This window comes from Pelodiscus sinensis, chromosome 23 (genome assembly GCF_049634645.1).
Source record: "Pelodiscus sinensis isolate JC-2024 chromosome 23, ASM4963464v1, whole genome shotgun sequence".
Classification (NCBI taxonomy): Eukaryota; Metazoa; Chordata; order Testudines; family Trionychidae; genus Pelodiscus; species Pelodiscus sinensis.
This window is the reverse complement of record NC_134733.1, coordinates 21310268-21330868: the sequence shown is the minus strand read 5'-3', so window position 1 is coordinate 21330868 and position 20601 is coordinate 21310268. Positions and strand designations below refer to the sequence as shown.

At 41.9% G+C, this 20601-nt stretch overlaps 1 protein-coding gene across 6 annotated transcripts in view; it reads right to left on the bottom strand.

Annotated features, from left to right (window-relative positions):
- Positions 1-20601, bottom strand: part of PRDM16 (PR/SET domain 16) — a 539129-nt gene that overhangs the window by 63557 nt on the left and 454971 nt on the right. For 5 of the 6 annotated variants that reach the window (XM_075906566.1, XM_075906569.1, XM_075906568.1 and 2 more), the window contains one exon: positions 6904-7006. In XM_075906566.1, the coding sequence (XP_075762681.1) occupies positions 6904-7006 (103 nt within the window). Of the gene's footprint in view, positions 1-6903; positions 7007-11126; positions 11510-20601 lie in introns of those variants that run through there. The other variant, XM_075906570.1, reaches the window with a different exon arrangement.

Here is a 20601-nt window from a genome sequence, read left to right as displayed (position 1 = left end):
GCGTTCTGGGGGTGGAGTGTGGGCGGGGCTATGTCTGGCAAAGCCTTCCCCTGCCTAGGCTACAGGATGCCTATGGTGGGTTCTGATTGCACACAACATTGACTGCATCCAATCAAAGCGCTGCTACGGTTCAATCGGCAACCCCTTCCCCCAAATCTACATACTCAAGCACAATTAGCAAAACTACATTAGCCCACAAGACCATCTTGGTTACAACGGCCTCGGTGCACTGAGATGAAGGGGTGTGTGTGTCACGCCTGCAGCCCACTCGCTAGCCCAGGTTGCCCATTGCTGATACAGGCAGATTTAGCAGGAACGCCATGACACCTGTTCTCAAGGGAGAATATTTGATTAGCTAGCTAGATACCTGTCAATATCCCGTGTACACACACACACGTGCACACACGACATCACAACACCACACCTTTAAGAAAGTAACATCTTTTGTTTCGATGCACAGCGGTTTGTGACAGCTGGTAATTCTTATTTGGCTAATCCCACCTCTCCCACTGCCCTGGCCTGCCAGCTGTCAACATTAACATAAGTTGGACATGTCTGTCCAGATCCTCAGAAGCCACAAGCTGGCCAAGATCTCTTGACACGAGCTGAATATCTGGTCCAATAAGGCTTCTGTTAAGTAATGACAGAAAAAAGAAAAAAGAAACCCAAAAAAACCAAGGCTTGGCTTGTTCAGTCACCTACATTTTTTGGTTTTGCTTTTTGTGTATCTTTTGGGCAACAAATAATTTGCAGCTACAGCTATTTATGCTTCACATCTTTTGGGGGGAAAAGTATGTATTTTGAGCAAACTTGTGAGAACTTTCTTCTTCCCTTTTCCAGTGCAAGAGCTTTTCCATGTTCATGGAGAATGAACAATATGAAGGGATATGGATTTTCTAACATGGAGAAAAGAAAATGTATAAGAGAGACACAAAAGATGACAGAGACTGTGGTAGCCACAAACCCCAACATGCCCCTACTCCTTATAATTATTATCCAATTCTCAGAAACCCTAGAAATAAAATCTGTTCAACATTTATGGGGTAGGAGAGGGAGAAATTGACTGGCATGTAGATTAACTGAACACCCCAAAATGACACAGAATAGATCAGTGTTTCTTAAACTGTGTTCTGCGGCACACCAGTGTGCCGCGGAGGCCAAGAGAGTTCAAAATGGCCACCCTTAAGGGGGCAGGCGACCTTTTTTTCCCCCCTCAATAACTTTCCCTGACCCCCTTTTTTTGCTCAATAACTCCCCTCTCCCTGACTCTTTTTCCCCCAATCCTTTTTTTTTCCTCAACAAAAAATCCTTGGTGTTACTCATAAAAAACATTATTGTTTGGTGTTCCTCAGTCTTAAAAAAGTTTAAGAAATACTGGAATAGATGCTCTTCTTGCATTCAGAGCTCTGGATATTCATGCAAACAAATAGTGACAGTCATTAGTGAGTCCAGCCTCACAAGATCCTTGTGTATTGCTGCAGGGAAAGAAAATGCAACACATATGTAAAGACTAGATCAGTACCAGGTAGGAGTGGATTCCAAATTGCAAAGGAAGCTCAACACTAAACTCAGATCTCCTGACTCTGGCCTGGTCTACATTAGGACCTGAGTCCAAAATAATCCCCCAAGGTCAAATTTGTAAGCAGTGCATCCAGCCCATTATTCCAGAATAAGGGGCCACGGAATTGAACTCGGTAGTGCTGCTTATCATGAGGAATAGCACTATTCCTGAACTTGTGAGTCTGAAATAACGTTAGTGTGGATGCTCCAAATTTGAACTAATTGGCCTACAGGAGGCCTTCTGCAGCTCCTCAGTGCTCCCTGAAAATCTGAGTCTGAGGTACCACATCCACATTAATGGAGCTTGTCTTAGATGGGGGGAGGGATAGCTCAATGGTTTGAGCATTGGCTTGCTAAACCCAGGGTTGTGAGTTCAATCCTTGCAGAGGCCATTTGGGGCAAAAATTTGTCAGGTATAGTACTTAATCTTGCTGTGAAGGCAGGGGACTGGACTCAATGACCTTTCAAGGTCCCTTCCAGCTCTAGGAGATAGGCAATCTCCATTATAAAAAAAAAAAAAATTTGATTCTTCCCTGTAGCAAGGACATGGAACTTCAAATTTGTAAAATCAGGTGCCCAGAAGTTTAAATAATCTTCTAGTATAGACATGGCCTCTCAGAGCTATGCCTTTATCTCTAGATCATCCCTCTACCTCCAGTTTATAGTCTTTGAGTTCAATAAGGGTTCCCCCCCCACTTTAAGTCCAATACCCAAAAACTGTGCCCTTCAAAACCGGGTTCATACTTTGATATTTTAGCAAAAAGAAAAAGAAAAATCTGTCAACAAAAATTTGCTGCTAGTGCTCAATGTCTTGTTTGTCAAATCTGTGGTTATATGCGTCTATCTTAAGTTCTATCAGTAACACTCAGGACAAAGCAGGAATGTAACAAAAAAATAAATCAGTGCCTAATAGCTTTCAGAGAAACCAAGGGGAACACAATTATGTGGCATCTACATGCTAATCTACCAGCCTCAAGTCTCAAAGGAGTTCAAGAGCCCTACTCAAAATTCCTGCAGTGATAAGGGGTCTACTGCATGCCGCTGAGGTTTGGAGAAAAGATTTTTCTGATAATTATCTTTGTGCGGAACATTTTTGCATTTTGTTTTTTGTGCAATTCAGAGCTGAAAAGGGGGGTGAGGGGAGGTTGGGACAGGAGGAGGAAATCATTACTGAAGGTGACAAAGTATTAAAAAGACAAATATTGGATGTAGGGCTATTACAATTTAGAAGCAATTACCGGGCAAAAGCATGACACATTATTGGAAGGATGTAGATAAATGTTATATAATGACAACAAAGGCATATTGTAGGGAACGAGGTGGTTTTTTTTCTTGTTCAAATAAATGTCAATTAAAAACTAATCTTTGAAGCCAAACAGATCATCCTACATCCAACTAAGCAGCTTTGAGTTTTCTTCCTGGTTTTGCGCCTTTTTTTTTTTTTACAGAAATTCTCAAAGGTATATTTAGTTTTTATGCCATTATTTTAAGGGGAAAAATACTCACTGCTCTGTCTTGCTCTCAAGAATAGCATTGGTATTTCTGAGCGGCTACTGAAAAACCCAATTCAAAAATATGAACCGGAATGTCGCAGTTAATTTGTATCATTTGTGTTTGGACCCTTTTTTTTCATTCAGAATACCCTTAGCAAAAGAGGTTTTTGGTAGAACCGTTCATTCAGACAGCAAATATCAAACAACTATTGAAGAATATGCACAGAAAGTGGAGTTTACATTTAGAGCCCTAAATATTTGCATGAGAATTCTGAAAGCAGGAGTTAAATTAATCTACCCAGTAAGGAACAAAACCCAGCATATGACCAGAATGCCCAATCGAAATAACTTTGATTTCAAGTATTGATTAGGTAACATAATAGGCAAATAGCCCATGAGCAATTCATAGGATTAAATAAATTTGTATAAATCTCTCATCAAATAATAGTGAAGAAGTTTGCACCAATCATGAACCATTCCCGCAGTCAATGTGTAAACAGAAAAGATAGACTAAATTCAGTCTTCTCTGCATTTAATTCCTCATTTTTACTTCAAAAACTAAGTCTGGGACATTTTCAGCTCACTTAATTAGCCTCATTAGCACTGGTCCTACAACTGACAAGTACCTTTTTAATTGTATTTTACTAGCTATAAAATACTTGATTTCTGTTATTCCCCACCAGCTCATCATCTGATGAAGTGGGTTTTGCCTGTGAAAGCTTGATACCATATATATTTTTGTTAGTCTCTAAAGCCACGTCCACACTAGTAAACTATTTCAAAATTACTAAATTTGACTTAATAACTCCCAATTTAACAAATTCGAACTAGTTTGTCCACACTACAGGGAAGCTTTGAAATTAGTCTGAGGCTGGCTCTGTTAATTGGATTCGCTACCTCAGACTTAGAGCTTCAGGAAGTACTGGGTGGTAATTAGTTCAAATTACTATGGGTAGTTGTTATTTTGAAATAGTGGCACCAGAGCACCCACACTACTGTTATTTCGAGATAAGTATTTCAGAATTAGTGTTGCACCTGAAGAACAGCAGGAGTACAGATTTTGAATTCGGTGGCCCGTTATTTCAAAATAACAGGCTTGGGAGTGTGGACGCTCGGCTTATAAATTTGACCTTGGGGGGGATTATTTCAAAATAAAGTTTTTGTAAAGACCAGGCTAAGGTTCCATAGGACTACTTGTTCTTTTTAAATTCAGATTGGTCACTATATAATTCATCCACCCTCTCATTTTCTTTAACTTTCATTGTCACCAAATTAAAGCCAAACTAAAACAATAAATAAATAAAATAAAATATATTAGTTAGTTCTTTAACACCCCTTATAGTAACTTTTATTTGGGAAGCACAGAGCCCTTCATGTTAGCATTCTAGTGAGTTAATTGTTTCACATGTGACTTGCAAAGGATTTTTTAAAGAGGTGGGTTGTGTCCTTTTTTGATTCTTAAAAGGAGGCTTCTAAGGTTACATTTTCAAATTGGTTTTCTGTGGCTTAGGCTTTTACCAGAAACAACATGTCTGGTCGTCCTTGTTTTTGTGGGGAGACCACTTTCATCCCTCAGAGCTTTGTATTGTGAGCTGTGTCACTTCAAGGAGAGGGGGTACTGACCTTTTAATGTTAGTCACTGTGTTTAGTAGGTATTAATAAGACAAAACAAAACATAGAAACTTAGGAACTGTCAGACTGGGTAAGACCAAAGGCCCATCCATCTCTGACCATGCGCAGCACCAGCAACTTAAAAAAAAAATTATATTCATGTCACCTATATAAAAATCCAGTTTAAAAAAAAAAACACTTCTTAGTCCAAAGTCAAAGTTGTAAGTAGTCCAACTATTTTTCCTCCCCGCCCCAAAACTGCTCCATTTTTCACCCAGGCCATGACTACGCTAAGAAGCTATTTCAAATTTACTACATTCGACTTAAAAACACCCGATTTAAAAAATTCAAACTAGCATGTCCTCACTATGGGGAAGCATCGCAATGAATCCGAGGCAGGCTCCATTAATGTGGACACGCTACCTCAACTTAGAGAGCCAGGAAGCAAACTCGGGGAACTGCAGGAGACCTCCCGGATGCCAGTAAGTTTGAATTAGCAGCATCGGAGCTCCCACACTATTATTTATTACTGTTTCAGAATTAGTGTCACTCCTCGTGAAAAGCAGGAGTACAGAGTTTGAATTCTGAGGCCCCTTATTTTGAAATAACGGGCTTGATAGTATGGACACACTGCTTATAAATTCAACCTTGAGAGGGGGTTATTTGGGAATAAGGTCTTGGTATAGAGCAGGGCTCTTTGTTTTCATGATGTTATCATATCACTAGTTCTCCAATAGTCGCAGAGTATTTCCCTGGAGATAAGCCCTCTCTATCTAATGAAATACAATCAGAAACCTCTCTCCCTTTGATCTGGAAAATCCATTTCCGGGCCATCTTTAAACATCATACAAGGGGGAAGGTGGGGATGAGGACACAAATTTGGGTTTTCTCCCCCCTTTGCAAGTTACCTTTAATTTCACATTGTCAGCTTGTGGAACACACAGAAGCAGAACCCAAGGACTGACCATTCCGTGCAGTAACTAATTATGAAACACTCTTCTGTGAAAATGTAACAACTCGTTAGCGGTGCTGTGCGGTGGCTGAACTTTAATCATTAGTATCCATCTATTTAGGGGGGGAACTGACCATGCGAATGTAAGAGCTCAATACAAATGCTTAACCCGTAGGTCGGCTCAATGAGCCCTGCAACGTCCCCCTAAACAATTTGCTCACTCAGTGAGCCAGGCGATCCAGGCCCCTCACCTGCCATTCCAACCGGCTGCCAAAAAAGACATGCATTGCCGGAAGCAATGAAGATGTTCCCTTTATTTGTGAACATTCGCCCAGCTTCTCACTCTGCATGTCAGGGGATGTTGCGGAGCCAGACGCAGTATAACGGCGCAGTGGCTGTTCCAGCTTTGGCACCGGTCACATTGGCCATATGATCTAAAAACATGGCCTGGCTTGCAAATCTCATAATGGTTTGGCTCAGTTTGACTGGAAACAAACCACCATGGCCACCTTGGGAATTAGTGAGTTGCCCCCTATCGTATTCAAACCCTAATGTTCGTTAATACAGGTGGAACCTATTCAGTCCGGCACGCTCTGGTCCAGCAACATCCAGTGTCTGGCGTGATGTTAGTTAGCCAGATAGCCACTTATCATGGGTGTGACCAAGTTTCCTTTGGTCCCATAAAGTTTGTTCACAGCCACCAGTCCTGGCTCTCAGGGTTCTGTGCTGTTATTTAGCTCTAATTTATCACTCAGTGTCTTCTAAGAGCCCAGCAAGCAGTGGAAGTGTTGGTGATGCTGCTAGACAATATTGACCCCCCATGGTCTGGCAGATTCTCTGGTTCGGCACTGGTCAGATCCCAGGGTGTCAGACTAGAGACATTCAACCTGTATTATATGTTCATGTATCTGCTCCTGTGCTTAAGTGAAAAAAAGTTTTGCTCAGACTTCACTGACTAAGATAACCAATATAACCAGCGAGAACAGATTTGTTTGAGCATACGCTTTTGTGGACATCTGGCAAAATGGTTTTTACCCACAAAAGCGTATGCTCAAATAAACCTGTTAGTCTTTCAGGAACCACAGGGCACCTTGTTGTTTTGACAGAGGGAGATTTGTCACCATGCAAGTGAGAAAAGGTATCACTGTAAAACCTCCGAACAGCCTGCAGTTAGCAGAACAGAACACACAAGAGGGCAAACTTCGGTTCTTACAGGATGTGCTTTTGGTTCCTCCCCTCCCCGGTTGTGAGGTGCACAGAGGAGCTAGCTAACAACAAGGACCTCACCTTCCAAACTAGGTGGCATGTTCCCAAGTGAAAAGGCACCTTCCTTCATATACACCAGCAGTTCTTCTCCCGGCCCAATTTCTTTAATAACTTTGTAATAGATCTGGGGATAGGAAAACAAAGAGGAGACAGGCACGTTAAATATGCAAAGCAGCATTTTGTAATTGTATGCAACAACTCGAACGATTCTGGCTAGAAGGGGAGGCTGTCACTCAAGGTGTTTGATAATTGCGACTGAGAGCTCCTTCTCTGCCTTTATTTACACTCTACGTGTGTCAGAGTTTCATGCGGTTTGAATGATAAAGTAGTATTTACAGTAAGAGCCTCTCTCATCCAGATTACACACAAAAACTCCCCCCCCCCCCAATAAGGTTCCTGAACTGATATTTGTTAATGTACATGGAACATACAATTGAGCGCGGAGGCCCAATTCTTCAGCTGAGCGTAATTAGCATCGCTCCCTGGAAGTCCATGGAGATTCATTAATTTACACTGAGTCCTGAAAGATTTTCACAATTACCTTACGCCAGTGGCTCTCAGAAGTGTGATCTGACTGTTTTGCAGGTGGGCTGTGGGCTCGGGGCTAGCCCCTCCACTGCGGCAGGGAGGCTGTACTGGCGCTCCAGCCCTGCGACTCTTCCCCCCCATGACTTCTGGCTGTGAGGGGAGGGTGAGCCTCATGGATCAGATCTGGCTAGAGAGGGGGAAACAACTCCGGGTGCTGCTGCGCCTCTTCCTCCCAGCTGGGGGAATGGCAGTGCAGGAATCCGCTCGCCTAGTGGCTTCTTTGCTGCTCCTATTGGCCAGAATCATGGCCAATGGGAGCAGTGGGGGGGCAGTGCCTGGGCGTGGTGGGAGGCACAGAGCCAGGAAAGTGCCATCCATCCACTTCAGATACCTGCTCCTGCAAGAGTCCCCCTCACCCTCAGCCTACTCCTGAGCCCACCATCCTTCCCTCACAGACCCCGCCACCCTCAGCCTGCTCTTGCACCCTCCCTCCCATCCAGACCCAACTGCCCTCAAGCTGCTCCTGCACCCATTTTGTTGTCATGGGTGGTTGGCCGGTGGTCGGCAGAAAGGTCTGTGTTGAGCAGCGTGGGCCATGGGCCGAGAAGTTTGAAAGCCATTGCCTTACGCGATTCCGTCCCTATTCAAAATATCATCAGCCACACTTAGTCCTCCATAGGCAAAACATTTGGGACTTTGGTGAGTACAGCATCTCACCTCTTAGATATTGGCCTTGCTGCACTGAAGCATGGCCAGGGAACGTAGACGGCAGTCGCCGCAACAGTTCTATGCAACCCTTAGGCCACTGCTTCAAGTGCATAATGCAGGGCTCAAATGGGCAGAAAGAATTTACAGACCACAGCTCTCTTGCGCGGGAATGAGTGTTGACCACTTGTGTATAAAGCATAACCCGGAATAGAACTCAAGGGACACATGTATTAGAAGGGACTAGCACTTGTTTTATTTGTACAAGAATCCTCATTGAATCCAAAAGACGACAGACGAATGCGGCAAGCAATACGTGCCCAACACCACATGGCAGGGAGTGTTTATTCAGCACACAACATCAGGTGCCCTGTTATTTATTATGCACCGTTCAAAACCACGTTCGAGCCTTTTACACAAGTTTGCAAAGCAACTAAGCTGACAATCTCTGATCCTCCTTTTGCAAATGATTCTCCCTGGGCAGCTCCCTGTGCCCGGGCATATTCATGTCAGCTTCATTAGAGGTGAGGCGCTAAGTGAGAGCCACGAACAACGAGGGGAGGAAAGGGTGAGGGCTACCGTAATGAGATCACGTCCTTATTTTTGGAATGTGTGCCCGAGGTTTCATTGCATTCATTTATTTTAATGAATGAATGAATGGATTAATTGTGTTTTACACACACAGACACACACACATGCCCGCACCCCTTATACGCAACGCAGGAAAGCACAGGAAAGAGTTTTTAGGAGCAAGTTGACCAAGGGGGCATGGAGCTCTGGTAATGAAAGACTGGGAGGAAACTCACGGTGAGAGGCGTTGAATTGGTGTCCCTGGTAAAGGGAAAATGCGGGGACAAAACGTTCACAACATTCTACCCCTGCCAAGAAGATTTCCAATTTTCCAAAACTGTTCACTGGACTTTGCACTATTCTAATAGCCAGGCCCCGAGAATTCAATGGATATTAGCTATTAACCTTAAAAGTCAATTGGAAGGTTTTGTTAATACTGGGCAATCCTTTTAGTAACGGTGAAAAAATACCACAGCGTTTATAGAACAGACTCAGAAGAATTTTATTTTTCAAGTTAATCAATGGTAAGTTTCCTTCCCCCACCTCCCAGGCAATTTTCTGAGTAGACGCTAGACTATATTCAGCACTTTCATAGTTCACTGATTTAGTTACAATAATAACTCAGTCTCTGCCAATTCACCGTTTCAGTTGGAAACAAACATACAGAATTCCTATAAGTCTAATGGTGTGTACTGATCAATATCCCTTGGTTGAATATTTATTCACTGTCTCTTTCATTTCTCCATACTGACCCAGCGATACACAAGAATGGTCCAACTCCCAGAAGATTACAGCATCTGCAACCCCAGCTGAAGTCGATGAGAGCTCGGCACCTCACATGATTTGGGACTTTGTTGTTTCTGGATCTGATCTTGCCCAAACTGACATAAATCACTGTTTTTACTCCCATAAGGAGTCTCACTATGTGCAGTAGGGTAAAGTTGAATGTGGTTACTCATTCGAGTTTTTACCCCCAGAATGAATGCTTAATGAGATCAAAAAAATTCAGATACATAAATTAATTAATATTCCCCATTATAGATGAACACAGAGATGGCAGTTTATCATATGCCAGTAAGCTACATGATAGCAGTTTTCAAGTATCTAAAAGGGTTTTGCAAGGAGGAGGGAGAAAAACTGATCTCTTTGGTCTCTGAGGACAGGACAAGAAGCAATAGGTTTAAATTGCAGCAAGGGAGGTTTAGGTTGGGCATTAGGAATAACTTCCTAACAGTCAGGGTGGTAAAACACTGGAATAAATTGCCTAGGGAGGTTGTGGAATCTCTATCACAGGAGATATTTAAGAGCAAGTTAGGCAGAAATCTATCAGGGATTATCTAGATGGCACTTGGTCCTGCCATGAGGGTAGGGGACTGGACTTGACCTCTCAAGATCCCTTCCAGTTCTAATGTTCTATGATTCTATGAAATACTTAGTTATTTATTAATAAACTATATAGTTTAGAAGTTTTTGCAGGGGTGTGACCTGGGGAATAATTACAATTAGGGGAAAATAATATCTTGCTTATCTTTTGTCTCTTCTGCCTCTTTTCTCTGTGTTTGTTATTTTAATTTGATACAATTTAAGAAATGCATTGAAATGTAACCATGTTCAATTACACATTCAGGACGTGATTCTCCTGAAGCAAAGGGAAAGTTTCGCCCGAGGAAAGAATAGGACCAATGTGTCAGCATCAGATAACAACTTACACGATGATTCATAGTTTTAATCCCATTAAAAGAACAAGCTGGGAACATGAGTTTACCAAGTACATAACTTTTAGTTGATCATTAGAAATCCTCGCACGTTATCTGCCGTAATAAACAGCATTCAGGGATATAGCTTCCATTCAACCATTTTGATTATGATACATGTCTTTGTTGAAAAATATATTTGATTGGCCTAACCATAAGTGAAAAAGAGATGGCAATTACTTTTCGTATTTTTAGTGACCTTAATAGCTCTGATTTTCTGTAAACCTAACACCTAGTATTATACTGTAGTTTAGTTAGGAGGGCGCTTTATTATGTCTTCTGACCTCTTCCATTAGGGGGCAGTCTTTACCAACTAAAGCAATAGCTTGGAAATAAACACCACAAAAGCTAGCTACCAGCTCTTTTTCTCTTCACCTTACACTACAACTTTCACTCACTGCTTTTCATATAACACTTGTTTTAAGGCCATCTCATCCCAACCTCCTTCTACCAATTAAGGCATCTGCATACCAAATACACCAGCAGCATCTAGCACCAGCCAAACCTGTTGATAACGACCCAAATACTGTTTGATATGATTACCTTCAACAATGTGATCAGTTTCAAGACACGCAGCACACCAAAACAAGGACTTCGTGAAAACAAAAGTGCCAACAATCACACGAAAAGAAAACAAGTCCAGGTCAGGTAAGAAGTTATACAGAAAAAAGAAATGCAGCATCTAACCTGTTTTCTCTGGGTACGGTGCATCAATTCAGAGACTTGAGTTAAGTTTAAAGCTTTCCAGTAAGATAGGCCAGCACCAGTGGAGCTGGTGACAAACATCATACTCCGTACTTAGAGAGAGGCAGCCGGTATTTTAGGCCTTGTGACAGCTGGTGCACTGAAAGACCATCCTGTTCACTGCATGCTCGTTCTGTGCATCCCTCTTAGAGAGGGATTTCTTTGGTGATCCTTTCTTGATTATCTAAACTCGAGTCTGAGACACTCCCCCTAATCTTATCAGTGGGGACTGTTCTCTCTGGAGACCCTCCCTACATTATGCATGTAATAGAGACTACAACATCGCTGCAAATCAAAGGAAAAGGAAGTTTGGGTTATACAGCCAGCAGTCTAAGTTTCAGACAGGCAGAGGATTTTAGTTTCTCGACTCTTTCTTCATTCAAAGGCCTGTGATTCAAAACAATTGTTATCTGAACTGCAAGAAAAATTGTTATTTTAATTGCAAGAAGTTTAAACGAATGCAGACTAAATCACGGCAAGTATTTTTTTTTAAAAAAAATTTCCATTATTGCTAAATAACTTTAAGACAATTTATTTGATATCCCCAATTGCCTCTCTTTGTGTTCCTTTATTTTAAAAGTCCTATACCTTCAGCCAGAGATTAATTATCACATTCGCAACAGGCCAATGAGTTCTAACACAAAAGCTGTTTTAAGTTCCGTGGTCTAATTTGGAATGTTCGTCAGTAACATGGACCTGAGATCCATTAGCTGAGGGGAAAAATAAAATCCATCTGAAATTGACTAGTATCTCATTCTTGCATTTTCCATATTAAGCTTGTTTTGAAATACTGCACTTTTCTCATCAAAATTTCACTGCATGGAAGAACTCCTTCCTAGATCAACAATAAGCTCTAATCCTGCAAATCAATGGGATAGTGTGTGGGGTCAGCTTATGCAGATCTGCTTGCAGGATCAGGGCCACTTGCTGGAAAAGCTCTTCAGCAGCTCAGCACGTCCTTACTTTTAAAAGTACATAACATTGAGGGGTGAACATGTCCCAGAGAGAATATGCATAATCATGATATACAAACCACAGTCATTTGCATCCTGGATCGACTCCAAGGGAAAACTACAGTTGATACAGAGTGTTTCTTTTTTTTAAAAAAGGCCTTTCTTCATTTTCACGTCATGTTGGTTTCTTTCCTATCTCATGCCACAGACCCGATGAACCATATACTGAAAGTTTTGATCAGTTGTTATTCAGGCGAGACTCGCAATGAGCTCAATGGGAGTTTTGCCTGAGTAAAAACTGTCTGAGTATAAGACCTTAGGGTTAGTCTCAGCAGGTACAAAATTGATAATTTAGTGTCACTTACTGTGACCCAAGAAAAATTCTGAAACCCAAGTTACCTATTAATGAGCACATCTCTCTGAGCCAATAAGTGAAAATCAACCCAATACTGACAAACAGCAAAATCTTCAGGAATATCTAGTCCACAGACACCGTTTTATACATAAATATAGAGAGCAGATGCTCTAAAATCATGAGTGAAATCCAGAATGGAGAGAAGTGAATACTTATACTCCCATTTCTTTCACTTGGGCCAGGATTTCACCGATAGCCTCAAAACTGTAATAATCAACGCCTCAAATTAAATCTAGTTCAATATAATATCATTGTTAGATGTGCCCCCCCCCATATGTTTTCAAAAACAAAAAGCAGCGGAGGTAAACGGTGACAATCAAGAAATGTAAAAATACAAGATAGATTAATTACTCTGAAAAAAAAATTAGAATCTGCAGGAGTCACATTCATTTTATCAAATGCTTTGTTATAATTAACTTCATCCTGCAACTGTGCTCCTGAAATTCTGATTAATTAAAACTACTGCTGGGTTTAAAACCTTTCTCCCTTTGGTTTGCTATGAACTGAAACATATCAGATTAAATCGTACAATAAGAGATTATAGTTTTGAAATAATTTACATTCTCTACTTTCATCAAAGTCCTATTCGTTTTCTTTTCATTTTTCTTCCCTTAGAAGATGTTACCATTGTGATTTTTAAACACCAAACAAATATTAAGGGCTGGTTAATGATATTTACCCAAGGAACAAACTACAAAATATAGTTTTAATGCAACACTCTCCCAGAGACTTGCAAATGTTACATTCTGGTTTGCACTTCTTAATTTTCTGAAGAATTTCTGAGTCTGGCTAGATATGGATTATTAATAAAAAAAGACAATCTATATTCTATCAGGGCCCAAACCACAGCACAAAAGAAAGACTCCCTCTGGGACTTCCGTGGGACTTCTTATGAGTCCTTTTTATTTTTCCCTCTTAAAATTTGTGTTCCTCAAGCTGTTTTTGAGGATGGCAGCCTGATGTTGGGGATTTTTAGCTCTGAGCAGAATATATCATTTTGCAGCATATTAAAAAAACACTCACTACAATGACTGATTATGCAGAATTCTAAGCCCTATCTCATTAATATGATGGCACAATGTAGTCAAAGACGGCACATCTTTTCTATGAAAAGAGTGTTCTTGAAACAGGCAGACATTTAAAAACAATGTGGTAATTGTCTAACTGTTTCCAATATCCCTGCAATAGACGAAGATGTGGAGTGAACACAGTATGTCAGAGGACTACCTCATTATTCAAGTATCTTTCATTAGAAACAGCATTGTTTACCTGTTGCATGAAGGACGGCTGCTATTTACTTAAGCTTCAGCGTGGTAGCATTTTTCTGCTTTTAAGAAAGGCACACATCACAGAACTGAGAAAACAGCTGCTGGGTTCGGCCAAAGATCAAAAAGCGCACCCACTAATTGCATCAGAGTGCAACAGAAGTGATGTTCACAGTTTGAGAGAATTTAAAGGGAGAATTACTGCTGTCAGTTTTTCCCCTCTCTTGCTACTATTTTGTTATATTAGAAATTACGTGACTAATCCTAAAAGTATTTCTAAGTGCTGATGAGCTAAAGATACAGTAAATTATACCATGCCAGGGTGGTTTGGCCGGAGTCAGTTTTGGGGAAGTATTCCAGGACTTTGCCCAGATGTGTAGGTGATTTGGGAGTGTGTATTTTGATTTCTCTTGGATATGAATTGGCCCTGCCTTCAAAAAGATCATGCTCAAATGTATATTTGAAGAATGGGTTTAAAAATGGAACAAGAGGCTAAAAATGCTACAGCTGGCATCTTTAAGGAACAGCACTAATTTCCTTTAGAAAGAAGTGAAGACAATTTTCGGCCATCAGCAACGTTCTGCTCTTAGACACACCTCTGCAGACCCAGAATAGTTCTATTGGAGCTGTTCCTGCTGTCAGTGAGATCGGCGCTCCAGTCCTAGCACAAATATGAGTGAAAAGAGCCACGGCCCAAGGTAAACATGTATGATTTTCGTCTGGCTAGCAAAGGTTTTGATTAAAACCTTGCCCTGGCTTTCATCAGCACAATGATGTTTAGTTATTTTGTGGGTAATCTTTTATTACGGAGCTTTTGTTTTCTTTACATGTTTAAAGAACAAAGATTAATCTTTGCGTGCCTACTGAATGGGAGGCACCAACCTTTTCTCCATTTACTTGGAGCCTTCGTATATGGACGGTAGGTGCACGGTACTGCATGCAGGAAAATTAACATTCAGTTGTTTGTTAGGCAGCGATTGAAAGCATCCAGTCCCTTTAAAAAGCCACATTCTGCTTAATCTGATGAAGCTCTGAGCTGCCTAAATTCTAGTGGATACTGCCGGGTGCATAGGATCTTGCAGAATCACACCCCAGAGAGTTAGTCACAGTTTATAGTGCATAGGAAAGAAGTGTTACCTCGGCTCTGATCATCTGATACGCTAAATGCCCAACACCTGAGAAGAGGGAGGATTCATGCCTGTCAAACACTATGGCTTCAACTCTACACACATAGGCTGCGTCTAGACTGGCATGATTTTCCGCAAATGCTTTTAACGGAAAAGTTTTTCCGTTAAAAGCATTTGCAGAAAAGAGCGTCTAGATTGGCACGGACGCTTTTCGCAAAAGCACTTTTTGTGGAAAAGCATCCGTGCCAATCTAGACGTGGTTTTGCACAAGAAAGTCCCGATCGCCATTTTCGTCATCAGGGCTTTTTTGCGCAAAACAGTTTTTAGCTGTCTACTGGCCCTCTTGCGCAAATACATTTCCGCAAGAGGGCTTTTTCCCGAACAGGAGCAGCATAGTATTTGTGCAAGAACACTGACAATCTTACATTAGATCGTCAGTGTTCTTGTGGAAATTCAAGTGGCCAGTCTAGACACAGCCATATAGGCATGTGAGTAATACTGCTTGTGTGCACAGACTTACCCATGGGCATAAGGATTGAAAGATCAGCCCTTATCTGAGTGTTCATTATTATTTTATTTACACTGAATTCTAATCCATGCCAGCAAAAGAAAGGTGAATGATGAGTGAAATATCCTCCCCTCCCCAGTTTAAATGAGGGTCTAACTGTAGAGGTTTCAAGTAGCCATGATGGGGTTTAAAATGCACTTGAAAGTCCAGAAGGTGTCTTCATTATTTTGCTCTTTGTTATCTTCCTGGTTCTGATGGGCAGGGTTTGAAAGCCCTAACCCTGGAATTTGCTGTCTAGTGAGTACACAGTGATTAGGAACCTTACGTAGGCTAAGGTTCAAAATATAAAATTGTCTTCTAAAACCCAAGAGATGACTTTGACTGGTTGCAATGATTTGACCCTATTCCCGTGGAATTCAGCGGGAACAGAAATTGGCTTAGAGATATTTTCACATGAACTGAGGCTGACACGTCAGCCCCGAGGTGTAAGTCTGGGATTTGTTTTTTTCTTTTTGGTTACTTCTTCATTTCATATTCCTGGTTTTTTCCCCTTTCACCTTAAAATAACCTCAGGTGCAAAGCCTAGACCGATCTGTCTTTGGTGAAATGCCTTGCACCAGACTATCCACTAGCAATTGTGCAAAACAGAGTCACGTATAGATTGTGCCAATGGTTTGACCTTTTCCAAGAAAAGAAATATGCCTGCATTTTGCTTTTAAGGGGGTGTGGAAAACTGGAAGAGGGGAAGTAATATTAATCCAGCATGGACATATTTGCTGGTATTTTCCCCCATGTAAATGTTAACCTTGATAATAACAGGGCATATTTACACTAGAAAACTATTTCAAAATAAAACTAAAATTGATGTAATAACTCCTTAAAGAACAAAATCGAAATAGCATGTCCTCATTACGGGGAAGCCTCGAAATTAGTCCAAGGCAGGCTCTGTTAATGTGGACATGCTACCTCCACTTAGACCACCAGGAAACACTGGGGAGTAATTAGTTCGAAGTACTCCTGGGAGTAGTTATTTCAAAATAGCGGCACCGAAGTGTCTACACTGCCGCTATTTCGAAATGACTATTTTGAAATTAGCATTATTCCTCGAGGAAAGCAGGCGTGCAGATTTCAAAATAATGGGCATAATAGTGTGGATGTTTCACTTATGAATTTGACCTAAGGGGGGCTATTTCGAAATAAAGCCCCAGTGTAGACCAGGGCATAATGTTAATATGGATTTTAATGAGCTGCTGATGACCCCAAATATTGCACGGCCGTATTGCTGCCCACAGGCTGTCATAATGGGCTCCTTGAGAAAAAGTATACCCAGACCTGACTGTTGCTATGCCTATGACTTTTTTCACAGAAGCGTGTGGTTATCAATCACCATTGTCTGCTATCCCCTGTACACTGGAGCTTTTCATGCCTACCAGCTGGCTTGACCTAAAAGTCTTCGTTGCTCCAGGAAAGAGGCTGGAGGGAGAAAACACTTTGAAACGCCGACCATCTAGTGACATTTGGGGGGCCTTTTCATTTCCCTCTTCTTGAATAACCATTTTGCTCCCTTTTTATGTATGTCGGAGTGAACGGCTACCAAAGCAAATACACAGGAAATGGCGAGAATGTAACAGGAGGTAGAGAAAGCAGGTCGGGGGCGGGGGAGGCAATGAAGCCGTTCTTTCTAATCAGACGGTTATGTAAATGGGAGCGATGCACAACCCTGAAGTCCCATGAAGGAAAATAAATGTGATACACTGGACTTCGAATACAATGTGATACCAATAATCCATTAGCCTGCTAGATGTCGGCAAAACACATATGCTGCTCTCAATTGAACCATTAACACGGCATGCTTAGAAAATGCCAGTGCTCTACAGGTTAATAGCTCAAACAGGAGAGAAAAAAAGGGACATTAACATCCAATTTGCATATTTCTTTTATTTAGTTTAATTTTTTAGTAATAGTTTTGCAAGGAGCCCACATGTGGAAGGTACTTACCCCACTCTAATGACTCCCTTTGGCAGTTAATGTTTATTACAGTGGCTCTACTGGTTAATTCGGAAACTGGAAATGGCTTCTCTATATTTCTGGTGTCTGGCCCTTTTGGCAATATCAGGCGTTATAGACGTAGAGTTGCTTGAATAGGCCATTGGGCAAAACTACATTTCTGAAGGCCAGGAATGGTCACAACTCACTGGAGAAAGGGCTAGTGATATATAAGGCGGTGCCGGAGGGTATTAGTCTGTGTATCCCATTGTACTGGAGTTGCTGAATCTATTAGAAGTCCCAAAGCTACGACTGCATCCAGACCCACCGCTGGGGGCAGGGGAGACAGGAGGCAGTTGCAATCTTTGCCCTGGGGCTCAGCTATTCAAAGAGTCCTGTGGTTAGATAAATGTCTATCAGGGATGGTCTAGACAGCACTGGGCCCTGCCATGGGGGCAGGGGACTGGACTTGACCTCTTGAGGTCCCTTCCAGTCCTAGTATTCTATGATTCTATAAAGAGAGTAAACACAACGGCTACGTCTAGACTGGCATGATTTTGCGGAAATACTTTTAACGAAAAAGTTTTTCCATTAAAAGTATTTCCGCAAAAGAACGTCTAGATTGGCAAGGATGCTTTTGCGCAAAAGCATCTGTGCCAATCTAGACGTGCTTTTGCGCAAGAAAGCTCCGATGGCCATTTTAGCCATCGTGTTTTCTTGTGCAAAAAATGTAGGTGCCTGTCTACACTGGCCCTCTTGCGCAAGTATTCTTGTGCAAGAGGGCTTATCCCTGAGCGGGAGCAGGAAAGTATTTGCACAAGAAGCACGGATTTTGTACATTACAAAGTCAGTGTTCTTGAGCAAATTCAAGCGGCCAGTATAGACAGCTGGCAAGTTTTTGCCAGTCTAGACGCACCCAAAAGGTAATTATCAAGTGATCCCTCTTCTGTCAACCATTTCCAGCCTCCGACAAACAGAGGCTAGGGACACCATCCTTACCCACTCTGGCTAACAGCCATTGATGGACCTAACCTCCATATGAACTGGGGCCTCCCTCTCTAGGTCAGACTCAGAGCAATATTTTGGCTTCCATTTCTGCTGAAGAGCTTCTTGTAACGCCATCTCTAGTAGCATGCATGGTAGAAATGGCTTCTCCCTCGCAGCTCACGCATCCTTTTATGCCTCTGAAAGCTCATCAACACTGCGAGGAAGCAATAATATTGGTATTGTACTTCGTAGTACAGAGAGGCCTGAATCAACACCTTAGCCCTGTACTTCACTCTATTTGAGGTCTTATAAATCCCCTGAGCTGACTGTTCATTGTGTCCCTTTCAAGTTTTCAATCTTCCTTGCGCTTTACAAAAGCTAGCTAATCCGTCTTCAACACATTGTCATATGCCTAGGAGGGGAAATGACGGAGCCTTTGAGACTAGCATTATAAAAATCATACTAATTCCTTGTAATATCTCCTCCCCGAGGAGGGTATGCTACAGACATCTCCACACCATGCCTAGTAGGTTTCTATTCCTCTCACATCAGTTGGTGGACCCCACCCCTAAACATGCTTAAATACAGACAAAAACTTAGTTCACAACTTGGGAGCAGAGCTTCTACCTGTCACTGTCAGCATGAGAGCTGAGAGATTGTGCTGGGGGAAGGGGAAGTGTGCGAAGCTTTCCCCACCATGCTTTCCAAGTTCCCTGTAATCTTTTCCACCCATGTGCGGAATAATTTTTTCCATGCATGTGCAGAATATTTTTATGTGCACCAAAGCATGTGCACATGTGTACCACCGTAGAAATAAATAACAACAAAAAAACCTAGCCTGAACTTTCAATTCCTCAAACTGTGATAAATACAAATATGCATCTCCGTTCATTTTTTTTTAAATTGAGAGAATTCTGGTTTCATGCTTGCTGCTATTGCTTTGCCATTTTCCTCTACTAGAAAAGAAGGCTTTGGGCCAGCCTATCCCCACTATTCCAGCACCCTGAAAAAGATCATTTTATTGACATCTACAGCAGAGCTACTGAAGAGGTATCCCTCTCTGCCTCTTGGATTCAGCCAAAGTGCTGGTGTTCTACAAAGCTTGCTAAATGATGGGCCCAAACACCTATCATGGCTCTAGATTGGGCTACCTAAGCCTCTTTCTCTATCAAGAAACCTGGAGATAATCTTCTGATTGTCATTAGGTTGCTCTTGCAGCATTTGCAGAATATGTGGAAAGAAACAGATGTGTCGTTTTCTTGACTCGCCCACAAAAAAGTGGTAACATCCCCGCGAGGGTTCTGTTACCAACACTCTCCATGTCTGTGGGGGTGTCAGCGAAGGATACAAATAAACGCAAGAAAACGGCAGCTACTGAAACTGAAAACAGGACGTCTTGAAAACGAAATGGCTCCAGCCTTATAGAATCATAGAATCACAGAACACTAGAACTGGAAGGGACCTCGAGAGGTCATTGAGTCCAGTCCCCTGTCCTCTTGGCAGGACCCAGTACCATTCTAGACCATCCCTGATAAATGTCTATCTAACCTGCTCTTAGAACAAGACTCTAGCCTTATTTCCCTAGCATTTCCATGTCATCCTATCCTGGGCTACCTTATGAACAAGCCTGTACGTGGCATAAATTCTGTTACAGTCCCAGGGTGAGATCAATCTGCTACCAGAGAGTTACTTTGGGAGCATGCAAGCCACCTCCGAAACTCTTCCAAATTGATTCCCTGGGAAGTTTATTCAGCTTACCATTTGGCAGGGAAGCAACTTGAGTTCTCCACACCACCTTTTAAACCAGGCAAGCTGGCTTAATTCCCTATAGAAGAGGTGACACACAAGGTGCAAAAAATTTTTTGGGGGAAAAACCCCACCTAGGACCTGATTTTCCACTGTCTTGATCTGTATATGAACTGTATGACAGTGAAAAGTGCTACCAAAATAGAAGGGTGGATTTTTACACCAACTCTGCACGGGTGCAAAGAACAACACAAGGTGCAGGACAAAGGAGAACAAGGTTCACCATTTTGGAGCAATTCTGTGTCTGTCTCCTGTCAGACAGGCAGAGTGCCGGGCTATCTGATTATTTGCTTTTTTTTCCAGATTTTACTGGCATGGATATCCATATGTGCACTAAAGAAGGGAACTTTGTTTCAGTTTATGCTCTCATG